General features: G+C 35.8%; 1 protein-coding gene across 2 annotated transcripts in view; it reads right to left on the minus strand.

The window, feature by feature from the left end:
- LOC134648940 (serine protease nudel-like) overlaps positions 1-13,997 on the minus strand; it is a 56,011-nt gene that overhangs the window by 21,353 nt on the left and 20,661 nt on the right. For both annotated transcript variants that reach the window (XM_063503583.1, XM_063503581.1), the window contains exon 2: positions 2,813-2,948. In XM_063503583.1, the coding sequence (XP_063359653.1) occupies positions 2,813-2,948 (136 nt within the window). The remainder of the gene's footprint in view (positions 1-2,812; positions 2,949-13,997) is intronic.

Genomic DNA, 13,997 nt, shown 5'->3' on the forward strand with positions numbered 1-13,997 from the left:
GATTGCTCACGCATGGCACACTGACCAGGGTGCTCCGGGCCAGCTGTCACTCCACTAGACGTTTAGCCCATATTCAATGACATCTCCTTTGTTATTGTTGAATGGGCGGGCCTGAATCAATTTCAGCCCACTTAAATTCGCTGACAGATAATTGTGCACCTTGATTGATAGAGAAAGTGTGCGAATTGTCTATAAAAATACTAACTATCACGGATATCCTATCCTAAATTGGAGTGCATGTAAAGAAGTTCGACTTACTTTATAGAACGTCAAGTGTAAGTAGGTAATTAATTAAATACCTATAGTGTTAACTGGGATGGTGAATTTAGAATAATTATTACCTATCTATAAGACCTTCGCGAATTTGCATTGGTGGTCGGCCTAACATTCGCACCTATCTTATTAGATACCTACAGTATATCACATTAAGCGCAGCTATTGGGTTGTAACTTGTAACTTCATTCAACTTGCACTATTGAATAAGGTAGCTGACTTATTTCGATCCTATCAGGACAACTGCAAGATCGATTGTGCAAACATAATAAACCATGCAAGGGTTCGGATTGGACCCGTTATTAAAAACTGGATGACGTTACATATATATACAGGGTGGAATCTCTGACTCTCCAAAAAAAACCGTCTCATAAGTACATTTCGGTGAATCAGAGACCATGTTTTCTATAGAACAGCTGTTTTTTTCCGCGATTTCTGGGTTGGCCTCATACTAAAAGTTGTTCAGTATGACCTACATATCCACCCCTCAGAGGCTCAGAGTATGGTCAGAGATAACAATTTCACCTTGTATATAACTCCAGGATTAAAAATATTGCAGGTTATTGCCTACGGCGGATAAGCGTGTGCAAATTGAGTTTGCATGATTGGGGGGTCATCTCTAATTCCTCAATGAATACTCGACGATGCTTTACGTGTATGTTTGAAATACGGCTTAATAACATTGAATTATGAATAGCCAGTTACGTTTGCCGTTGGTTAGCCGCTGCGTAGCGGGCCGGGTCGGGCCTCGTTTGAAATGCCGCCCGACTGGACCTGCGGGTCCCAGGGGTAAGTGTGTTACTCACCGCATCCGCTAATAGTTCCTGCCGCCAGCAACTTGACGATTACGGGCTTGCGCGTCATCTAGTCGCACAAAATGTAGTTAGATCGAGCTAAACGGGGATAAAAACATGTCGGCCTTCTTGCCCTGCGGCATTTTGCGGTCAGTAGCCATAAATCCTGTAAGTGGCGATAAGTGTGCCCTATTTAAGCCTTGTAGTTTATACGAATGTTTTAACAATGTGCGAATTAAAACCAAACCAAACGCCCGTATTTTGCTAATGATATTGATCCGAATGAGGTGCTATTCAAAAACATAATCGGCAAATGTACCGTTGTAAACCCATTCCGTGAGGTTTGCTCGATTTGGATACTTACCACGGAAAGAATTGGGCAAAGAAAGTAAGGCGAGCGTGGGATAATGGGACGATCAGAATAAAGGCGTGTGATAATGTCGCGATAGCATCGCGTCGTAAGTCGTATACGGCAGACGCGGCCTGCCGATGACGTGCGCGTGATAACCTAGGATTGCTTTTAAAATGAAAATTCAAAAGATGTTACTCGAAAGTCTCGAAACCATGCCAATGCCACATAAGTGGTTGGTTACATAGCCAAAAAACATGAGTTATTTTTTTACAGATAACTTTATATGTATAATGTACATCGTCTCCGGCGGGTATTTTAATGATGATTATATTTCATTTTCACGTCACATAAAAACAAATGCTGAAATTATAGTAAAAACACAAGTGAAAGCAGATAAAATTGCTATGCAAAGTTTATACCTATCTACTGTATCAAACCTAAACTATTGAATAGACTGACACAATGAAATCAAGATGGCACGGTCATTGACGGAACGGCATTACTTTGATTATTGCCTTTCTTTCGATATTGAAAAGCAAAATTCGATTTTGGTAAAACGAAAGTTATCTTTGTCAGTAAGGAAAACTGGTCAATTTTGTAAACTGACCGTTTAAGTGAAAGTAATCTGTCTCACCGCAGACTACCACACAGGATCATTAGGAAAGGCCTCTCATTGGTTGTGTGTAATGTTAAAAGTGAAAATGGCTATAACGTAAGATGGGATTTTTATAAAAAAGGGTGCTCAGACATTATGACGGTGATTTACGCGAGCATGAAAGTTAAATAGAGAAAGGAATGTACCTATATTACGAAGCCATCTTCGTGTTGGCTAAGTTCTTGATAGAGAGATGATGGTCAGTTGTGTCGTTTGACGTAGGCACGTTGCACAATCTTCTTCGAATTAAAGCTTGATGATGAATAAGTTCACCAAGTCTACACTACAAGGTTAAGGTCTACACATAATAAGTATTTTTTTTCTTCGATAGATAGATGTGTAGTTGTAAGTCTAGGAATGTGCATGGGTAGGTTTAGTTTTAGCCGAGATTGGAAAGCAAACAAACGTCTTAAGTACATAACCTGGTTTAGTGAGAAGAATTCTCTCACAGAAACAATGCGAGGGTAAATATTTTGTTATTTCTTACACATACTTGCGTGGCACGGTCGAAGCCAAACGGACGGTACAGGTATACTTTTATGTAAATAAATTTTGTTCTAAGTAAGAACCAATGTTGATTATAACGTTTCAATGTAAAGGAGTGAATCCAGTAAATTAAAGTAGGTACCTACAGTAACTAACATTGATAAAAATAATTAAAGTATATTAGATTAAGTAATGATGCCCGCATTTAGCTCATTAGAAATACCTACTGTAGTTGCAGTGAATAATACTTACACTCAAGACACGTGGAGTTGTCAACTTTAGCGAAGTACGGGTCGCAGGCGCAGAGTCCGTTTTCGCAGTGCGCGTTCAGCACCGCGCAGTCTGAGCTAGAGCGGCACTGCGCACCCAATAGTGCACCTCGGGCTCTCTGAGAGAAAATACAAAAGTTCGTCTTAAATTTCTTAATGTAATATTGCTCTCTAAACTAAATAAAAAAAATTGTAGATACATACATACTATGTCTTACAAAAGCCTAAGACAGAGCAATTTAAATTTTCTTTATAAAATAATTAGAATAAGATTAAGTAAAAAATATTTATTAGCATCAAAAATAACATAATACATATAAATTCATTTAGACGAACTGAACATAAAAACAAAACATTAATTCAGCACCCATTGTAATGTATGTATCATTTCTTTGTTTTTACCTATTTTTACGCACTTACTTTCTGACGCAACGACAAAAAAACTTAAATAAAATTAATGTTACGGCTAAATTAATTTCTTTTAAAATCGTTTCATGGTAAGTACTGAAATCTACACTTCGAAATTCGAATCAATTTGTGGTGGTATTAAAAATACACGCTAACTCAGGTTGGGTTGTAAAAAGATATTTATGTTGGTAATTAAAGTGAATAAAAATGAGTTTTAAATACAAGACATCCAAGAACACATTATCCTAGTAGGTACAAGACACTTATACGCGACAGCTACTAGGGTTATACGAGATAATTATGCATAGTTCATGTTGACTGCATTTACAAGGTGTAAGCTGTGCCATTTTGAATTTTACCGGTTTAAAGGGCAATACTCTACTTGCTTGTTCTCCTTGACAAGTTATTTTTAAGCCGTTTCACTGTCGAAGCTGAATTTTTGGCCCTTTTTCATTAACTTTGCATAAATGCATGTACCCATTAAGTACGTACAGGTACAGGTAGAAGTAACATGAGACAAACTCGACTTATTTCAAAAACAGCTCATGACATGCTGAAAATTGACCATTACCTAATGTAAGAAAACGCAAAGAACAATATGGTGACAAAAATAAAATTTTGATACCTAGGTACATGCTTATATTTAATTGCCGAATTAAATCTAAAAATATTTAAAATGAACCCACAATAAAACCTTTTTCAAGATTTCTGATGTCACAACTTCACTTCTTAAGTTGTCAAAAACAATGTAAAATTACGCCGATGTTGGTCGCATTCCAAATTATCATTTAAAATATGTTGTCATAGTTGTAAATTGTTAAATGAGTCTGTCAGTTACAATCGGTTGTCTTCGCTTATATAAGGATATCCTTTGATGTACGCCTCCTCATACATTTGCAAAATCATCCTATTAACCTTGTAAAATTATTAGGCAGCTGTAGTCACACGGAAACTGGCTATTGAAAACTACTAGTAAAATTACCCCAAATACGAAATAACTACTCATACGATCTCGTGGTAAGGCTGGTGAGGGAGTTTCTAATGTATTTCACCCCTCGTTCCCTATAATAATCGACCTATCTAGAGCGTACCTAACCAGACTTTAAAAATATGACTTTGATTTGATATTTTTACTACGACATCTCACTCTTATTCATTTGTTTGTCAAAAGGGACGTAATGCAAATAACACCGATCTGGAATTCCGATTTTTTAAAATTCGAATACGCCCCCTTAAAATTAAAATTTTAACGTCTCAGCTTGGGAAAATTATGTAGGCACCTACTCAGTAACTTGTATCAGCACCGAAAACGCCGAATTATTCAGAAAGGAAGAAGGGTCCGATATGCATCCATAATTCATGAGTCCCGTTTTGTGACGTTAATCAAACAGTTTTACTCAAGAGAGTTCGACGTTCACCTATTATTTATAAGACGGAAAGGTAGGTATCGAACGAATGTGACACTCGAAGAGAATCGATAACGAATTGGTAATTATTAATTTCGTCACGACGTTGCAGTCGTATTTTCATTTTCTAACACACTGACCTGAATTTTTTATGGAAAAGTTAGCTTTATGTTATAATGCGACAATACAACAATTATTTTGATTATCTATTTCATAGGTTTTTTAAAGTTCCGATCGCTCTAAACCAACTGAACTACCGAAGCTTACCAGAAGCGGGCGTGGCAATTTTTCCTTTATTATAGAATTTCGTAATACCGCTCGCAAACGTATATGTTTGATAAAAATAAGAGAACATTTTCTTCTCAGCTAGCCCAGCCAGGCCCAGATCAACGTGTAAATGACCCCACGAAGATCTCACATCAATTTCCTGGTAACTTGCAAGCAGTAGGCACCCAACCACTCATAAGGTATCTCAGATATCTAGAGAATGGGTCGTGCCAGTTCGTGAATATACCGTATAATTTAGAATTCTGTATGATTTATGTGGGAAAACTCAGATACAACGTGCGCGTGATCAGCTTGAATCCATAAGTGCATTTTGTGATTAAATTACCCCTAACTGTATCTACAATAGGCTAGATATTAACACTTGGGAGTCAACGTGTAATGTTAATATGATGCCAGATATTGCTATATATGGGCGTCGCTGAGCGGTCCTTTTATCTACATTTAGCGATTCGAATTAGATAAAAGAAACTTGATGTGATAATGATGTTATAGTGATGAAGAAATCCTGTTTGATGGTTTGATGAGTTTTTAACAACATATCGCTACATTCCTTTCTCCATTGTACTGTCATTTAACCTCTAGGACGAGTATGAAAAGATCCTGACCGAAATTTTAGTCATCTTTTTGCACCGAGGTTGAACCCACGAATTTTTTCCACATCACAGATATGAAAGGTTAATGCATAGTTTAAGTTTTTAAGCACATTTTAAAATATTATTGACTATTGGTATCTATTAATTAGTGTATAATCGGTTAGGAACGGTGTTTAAAAAGTTTTTTAATAAAAACCACTGCGAAGAAAGACACTGTCTGGCCAAGGCTTCCACTTATATAATGTACTAATTAACTTTAGGGGCAATGATATAACTAATTACACAGTACACATAGTATCTAAATACTATGTAAGACATACGATTATCTTTGAAATAGCTCTTCGTGAAGATAAAGGAGCATTGTACGCGAAGTGCATGGTATGCACTTTTTACAGGGCATTATCTTAGGACACAACCACAGCCCGTCGTTTGCATAGCCCGGCGCTATAATTACAACAGCATTCCGTGATGACATAATGATGTATTATGACGCAATTAATTTTTTTGAAACCAGACTTTATCTGTCAAGAAAATGAAATGTGAGTTTTCCTATTACTATGACCATGAGAGCGTGACAGGCACGATTGTTTACTTTCTTGCGACCTCTAAGATTCTTGCGAACTTAAAGGAACAAGGAAGAATAAAGCACCATACTGGCGATAAAGTCACATTGAACTCGACAAAAGGTTAACTGTTACTTTGGCTTGAGAAAGTTACCGTGAGCGCTATTCTTACGCTGCATGACGAGAATAATGCGGCGAACAGGTGTCATAAACAAACCTTTACGTGCTGACGACGCAGGTATATCATGTAGCTGACGTACCTACCTACACCCGAAATAAATGAGGCTACGACAAGAATTTGTAAGCAAGCCGTTCGTATCCGTCAAAAAAACCCGCCAACTTATTTGTCTGGTCTACATAGTAAGTAATCTGTTTTACATAAGTTTAATTTTCTTTCACATTTTTATTTGTAATCCGAACACGAGTTTTGCATTTAGGCATTATAGAAATATAGATCTCTAGTGCATCATTTCATTCCTGTTATTGGACGAAGGTCTTAGTTTACTTTTTATCGTTTTATTTCCAGGATACCGACTTTCTACAAAAAGTTAATAAAAGGCTAAGATGTACGCGTAATGGTCGCTCCATTGATGAGCCCCATCATAACCGACTTTAATACTTCTCATGAGAGTAATACTCTAGTATGAAATGAGATGGAATATCGTTTACGATCCTACTCTCTACCATTTTTGCTTTTCTGACTTCTTAAAGCATTGAGGCGCTGAAGATTTAAAACTACTTTTTTATGAACTTATTTTGTATTTAAAAACGGCGACTCAATTCCAACTGTTTAATTAAGCCGCAAGGTAGCTTAACAATCGCAATTGTCTACTTTATATACTTATGGACATTCTAAATGATGATAAATAATAAAATGCTACCGGCGAACCAAGTTAGAAAGAAAACTTTGCAGGTGACAAAACAACATAAAATTTATACGAGTATGAACTCGGAGAACAATAGATATGACGAGACCGCAAGTGAATATTTTACTTTGTGGTCGCCGCAAGTCACCATTGACAAAGCTGGCCTCAAAACAAAAAGTTTACGCTAAGCTAAGGTATGTTGCATCCAGTCTGCAATTTGAGATATTTTTGTTAAATACCTGTCTCTCTTTGGATGAATAGGAACTAATAACGCGGTTTCTTCAGTACCTAACGTATTAAATTAGAACCTCTTAGGCTTTATTTCGTTAAATAATTAAAATGTTTGAATCTTAATACATATAATCTATGTCCGACTATCCGTCTTGTTACTCTAAAATTCTGATCATAAATAGGAGTTACTACTACTACTTTATCTGTTATCTCATATCAATGAATTAAAGTGAAAAAATGTGTGTTTGTAAATATGTACTATACAACCTAAGAATCTATTCTAGCGATAGGTATTTGCTCTTCTTCATCCGCAGATATTATTTTACTCCATTTATTTTATTTTATTATGCTCTATATTTCTTAATTTCTAACAGTCAATGAACTCAAATATTTCAATTTAAACGAGATCACACGCGTCTAATATCAAACTGATCGCCACTAAACCAGTTAGTAACTGTTTCTAAGGCAATAAAATTAATAATCTTGATTTTAGGTATCTGATCTTACAAATTGCAATTCCATCGAATATTCATAGATAAGTGGCTCTACATACTTGTGGAAACAAACATAATTTATTGACCCGAGCTTCTTGCTGTAGGTGTCATTTATTTTTTAACATCAATAAACACATAGTTCTTTAAATTCTCTTCCATAGGCATAGGAGGCAAATAAAAACACTGATAATTAAATAATAAGATACTATGAAATGACACAAAATCAGATATTAATGTCATATCATATTTCTCTTTCCACGCAGATTTTACCTATATCAAAACAAATAACTATTCAGTGTTTGCACTAAAACAATGAAAAACTATAAATTCATGTCATTATTTTACATGTTGTTTGCATTTCATTGCCATGTATTAAGTCATTACTCTTGCTGGGAGCTAGCTGTGCTGCGCAGCCGGCAGCGGTCATAATAGTAAAACTCAATATCCACATCCGTAAACATAAAACATAAACAATCAGTTCTTCGGTCATTCACACGATCATTCGCAGCAGTAAAACATGCTCGGAATTAGTAAAACACGGACGAATTTCCATGAAACTAGTAGTCATGTTATAAATTATTAATAAAGGCGACCCTACGATATATCCATGGGATTTCGCATTCACAATTCGCGAGCACCGTTAAACATTTATACTTATGTGACTTTCCCCGCGAATGGGCATAACGGAAATCACACAATGAACTGATTAATTCCATAATGTTGAATATTATGAAAGATTGAGGAGATATCTTATGTGCCTACTTGAGGCATAAACAATGCATTGTTTGCCAATTAAGACCCGTTCCCTACGAGCACGTCGTCGAGGCATTCTATGGCTTGCAATCGTAATGAAGGTGGATTTGAGTGATCAAATATGTACTTTGTCGGGCGGTAATAGAAACCATTTGAATTGCAGGTCGACAATCATGCACCGGAAGCTAATGTGCGTGCGAACACTGCGAGCTTTATTATGTACGAAGCTACGAGTAGCATGTTGAACGGGACATAAAAAATGCATCATGAAATATTCCTCTCTAAAGTATTTTTACGTTTTGCGAATGTTCTCCATTCGTAAAAATTCAATTACGAAATGCCTAGGTGCAGTCATCTGCGATAGGAAGATACTCGTAATTTTTGACTCAATGTTTTTCTTAATTAGAATTCTTGTTTGCCGATTTTAATGGCCCAATTTCAAGAGTAGGTATTATTAACTTTAAATAAAATTAAAAGGAATTTAATTAATAATATGATAGATAAAAAAAATACATAGTACCTATGGCCCATCTTATTGTGAGCAGTCACCGTAGTCTATTTACGTTTTCAACCACAATAGGTGTCAGTGTCATACAATGCGTACGGTCGGCGGACCGTTTATAAGAATTATAAATTTATTTATTGTGACAACTCTGCCGCTTTTAAGAATCCCTTAAAGTCAATAACAAACATTAAAAAACCTCACAATAAAATAAATAAACTGTACAACAATATAGTCATGACAATAATTTTGAATCACCTCGTCTTTGTAAAATATCTGGTATAGAAAATAAACTACGACCTCAAAGGTCAGGTCAGCCGAGTACGGCCTTGACTTTGCTCACACTTTGCGCAAGCGCAGCGTCGAGAATAGGAGCCGCGTGCGCCGCCGCGTGGTCGTTGACCGCGCACGAGCCCTCTTTGGCCACTGTCAATGCGCCCATACATCTCTAACTCGTATTCTTCCTACATACCAATTACTGACGAACCTAACGCATGGAAGAAATTCTCTGACTGACTAAATGTGTAGTTAAAAGACTGATTTTTCAGTTAAATTCCTTAAAATAACATACGTAGGTATGACCAACTACCGTATTCGAACTTCAGGATATTCACAAGAGACGACACGTACTAGATCCATTCTAGATACGTTATAGTTTAGATATCAACTAGTTCTCTTTTGCAGCGCAATTCGGGCAACCAATGTCACTTTTACGTTAGATAGAGTTAGATATCTATTAGATGTGAATTGGATCTCCAAGTCATATCCTGTGTAAATCGTTCAAGAGTATCTCTAGAATCGCGCAAATGTCAAAGACAGGTTAGATCTTAAACATATCATTATCGTATCTTGGTAATGTCTAAAAGATATCTAATAGATGTCTATTTCAAAATCCGAATCGGGCCCTTAGGTATATTCACTCGAAAAAAAATTACAAACACGTTACGACTACTGTTTAAGAACGAGCTCTATGTATAGTTAGAAATATTAACAACATTTCATGATTTGTTATTTTCAGGCAACTATTGGCTCATAGATAAAAATACCTTATAACTAACATATATATTACTATATCTTAAAAATAAAAACACACAATTATGGCTGCGATGCAGTTCGCAACCCCGCAGTGTCAAGAAGCCGGCCGCGGGCCGCGGAACCGCCTGAACATGACACATTTCGCTGTGATTTCACCCAAAACTCCTCCTTGGTGAATGAAAGTCGCTAGATGTACCCGCTTAGGCGCTTACATAGTAGTCCTATAGAAAAGCTTAGTACCAACTAACATTTATTTCATCAGCGTAGGATATATAAAGGAGGTCATACAGTAGAGTAAAAATAATGCAAGTAGCGCTACGTGCCTTTTTATAGGTCGCAAATCTAGATTGCATGGGTCGATGGGTAACGAAGTCTATTTTAGCTAGTCACGTCATTGAGCTATAATCTAGTTTTGAAGACTGGCACGCTAGCGTGTCTACATACATAATGTCAGATTAAAGTAGGAACCTGTTAGGTTGTAGGTACACACGGCTGCAATAGTGCATACCTACTGGAATTTATTCAAAAAGTGAGAACCTATGCGCTTTTGCAGATCGCTGTACCTATACGCAATGAAAGTTTTGTTGTAAGCTTCGAGTCGCATGCTAAAAATTACCTTTTTAACTTGTTAGTTTTAAAAATAGGTATGTTTTAAATAAGCCAGTATCCAAACCCACATCCACAGAAAGCCACAGAGCACTAACCCTTAAGGTAGGGGTAGGGTACCTAATATACGGATTGTTATAAAAGTGCGGGCGAGATAGGAAACTTCATTAAAATAAATGTATTTTAAACAATGTTTTAATTTAAGATTTATGTTGTGTTTACCCCATTGGATGGAAGCCACATTAAGCTTATAGGCATAATAAAAAGAATCAAATAACGATAATTTCATCAATACATGTTTTTTTTTAATATGGTATTAAATAACTACTTACATATATCTTTCACTAACATTACATTAAAATTTCAATTTAATTAACACAAAAAATATGGATTCGTATTCGCAAAAACGCATTTTGCAATTGTTTCGAATTCTTGTCCAGCAGACATTACCGAATGAAAATAATGAAAATGAAAAAAAAAAAAATTTATGATGAAATTATAGCTGGTCAACCAGATCTTGACAGTAGAAAAAGGCGGCAAATTTGAAAAATGTAGGCGCGAAGGGATATCGTCCCATAGAAAATTTGAATTTCGCGCCTTTTTTTACTGACAAGATTTGGTTGACCAGCTATATTTATGTATTTAGTTAAGTTGAGGTTGTATGTAAATAGTTTTTAAGCTTTACGTATTTAAAACAACCAAAGTCCATATTTACTTAAAAACGTGATCATGTGAAATTTTATCGGTCTATACAGTCATTACCGGCTCTGCTTCTCATTATCTGACCGTGTATTCATTATTCGTACGAGTCAAGATCCCGGATGAACTAGGGTAACATGGCCTGTCATCTAAATCAGTCGAGATTCCTCCTCGTCTCCTCAATTATTGTTTTTTTCTGTAACTTTCCTTTCCTTTTCGTCTTTGGTGGTAATGAAAGGCCCTTTCGTCCTCGACACCAACCTAATTATTTACAAAATAGGCAGTCGCTTGGTCAGTTTAATGGTCACAAACTGTGTAATATCCCTAATCTGGTAGCGATTCGAGATACTTACTGAAAATTTCCGCGAATTAAAAAATATAGCTTTAATAATATTAACATATACTTACACATACAGGCTACAATAGATAATTCAATCAAAAATTAAATTCAAAATATTTGATACAACAGACGATATATTTTTAGGTCGGCAGATGACGTACCTATTTACATTTTAAATAACAGGAGGCAGGTTTCCTTATCTGCGTGTTATCTGCGTTTCTTATTTTTTATATACTTACTCGTACTTACAGTAAAGCTTATATATACTTACATTACATAACTACCTACAATATTATGCGTACCTAATCAGAAAATGCTCTTACTAGTTCGTAAACTAAAGTAGATATGCAGGTAGCTCCGCCGCATTTTAATATCAAATTTCAGCGCATTACGCTTGCTCTAACACAAGTTTTAACGATAACTATATAATCAAACAGACAATTTGGTTGGTTTGTCCGAGAGATCGACTCACCCACGTTGCGATTGTAATGACAACCCTGAAGAGGCTTTTAGTCGGTAAGTGTAGTGCGTAGGTTAAAATGCCGATATGAGGAAGCCGGCAATTAGCCCGACATAGGCTTATAGCTTTGACCGGACCATGTCTTTAACAGGATCATCGTGCTATCTAAGGCAATTTATTAAGCCACTTAAATAATGTTTGTTAGATAATACCTGAAGACACTGAAAAATACTTCATAGAGACAGAAATGTGAGAAACCCATGTGTCACCCATGTGGGTGGGCATTTTCAGCATCATGCTGACGCCAAAACCGTTTGCCACATCATTTAGAAATAATTATAACTTATACTTAATATTATTAGAATAGTTAGTTTAAGTTAGTTAGTTTATATTTTGTACTTTTTATGTGGCAATAAAGCATTTTCATTTCATTTCATTCATTCATTTCATTTCAAACCTAACTCGTTATTAGGTTTTTAGTTCGTCTGAAATTGTAGGTATGTGTTGCAAATAATATTCCTACTAATCAATATGTACATTTTTCCCAAAAATGGGATGTCGCATTAAATCATTGTCATTAATATTTAAAAACTTTCCTAGCAAATTTATCTTGATTAAGTAATCGGTCAGCAGGTTTCACTTAATCTAATCGATTACAGATCTTTCTGCGGTCAATTCAATTTCACCTTGAACAATGGCGTCTATAAATCTATTCAATTATTAGTCCATTATAAAAGGGTTATCAAATTTTCCGCCATCTGTTCTCTGGCCACCGGCCACATAGGGTCTTAAGTTAACGGGGCTAGGATTTGGTGTGAACTTCTCACTTTTGTATGTCAAAGTTGAACCGTTAAATGTAAGTAGCAGTTAGCCGCGTATTCACGATTCCGCTCAATGTTAACAATAGACTTGTAACGAGAAATAACCCTATCATGAACCACCTGCGGCGACTACGGCAGAATTGAAAGAAAAAGTACATATTTTTAAAATTGTTACGGTACCTATTATATACTTAGTTACTCAAAGTGAAATATGAAATATAATTAATGTGTAGCTCCAGTTTAATAAAAAATGACCAACAAGTCTTACCTGTATGATGGACCGCACTTTGGAAAAGTTATTTTGCGCAGCAGCTCGTAATATCTTGGAAAAGTATTTTAGCTCCAGTTGAGGTCTTCTAAATTAATGTAACTTGACGCTTTAGTTCATTGGACCGTGGGTTCGACGGTGGTTTACGTTTCTCCTTTATTATCATTATCAGGTCCGCCTAGCACGACTGAGTGAAAATGCAACGCGCAGCGAAAAATGATTGCAACTTTCCCCTTATCGTAGAATCAGAATTAACGTGAAATCACCTAGACTAGAATAATATACCTACTTTGCTCAAGTTGTATTTTTATAATGAACATTTTAGGTTAAGTAGTTATTTTTAGGAGTTATGAGTTTTCAGATTTTCGTTGTAATAATAACTACTAAATTTTAAAAGTTACTTTTGATACTTTGTCTATTATATTTAAAAATTTTACAATGAAATTAATTGCAAGTAAATCAGAATGAAATATGCAACTTTAATAATTTTCCCGTCATATCTACCTACGCCAAAAACGAAACGTTTCGTACCTATACTCACTTTTCCAATTTCACTATCACAAACAAAACGACGAGACTGGTAAAAGCTTAATTTATAGCATTAAAGTCTTTTTTCTTCTTTTGTTCAGTCGTAAACGGCCCAGCATTAGGTAAATCTAACTATTAAAAGATAATTTTCGTACACAAATAAATCAGACTGCACATGTCTCATTCTTCCACTCGCGCTAACAAGATCAGGATCTTAAGTTCTGCCGGCACTCCCTCATTCCTTTACAAGTTACGAGCTATTTGTGAAGTAGATTGAATATTATTTTATTGCTTTACAATTTTCCTA

This window comes from Cydia amplana, chromosome 6 (assembly GCF_948474715.1).
Source record: "Cydia amplana chromosome 6, ilCydAmpl1.1, whole genome shotgun sequence".
Taxonomy (NCBI): Eukaryota; Metazoa; Arthropoda; class Insecta; order Lepidoptera; family Tortricidae; genus Cydia; species Cydia amplana.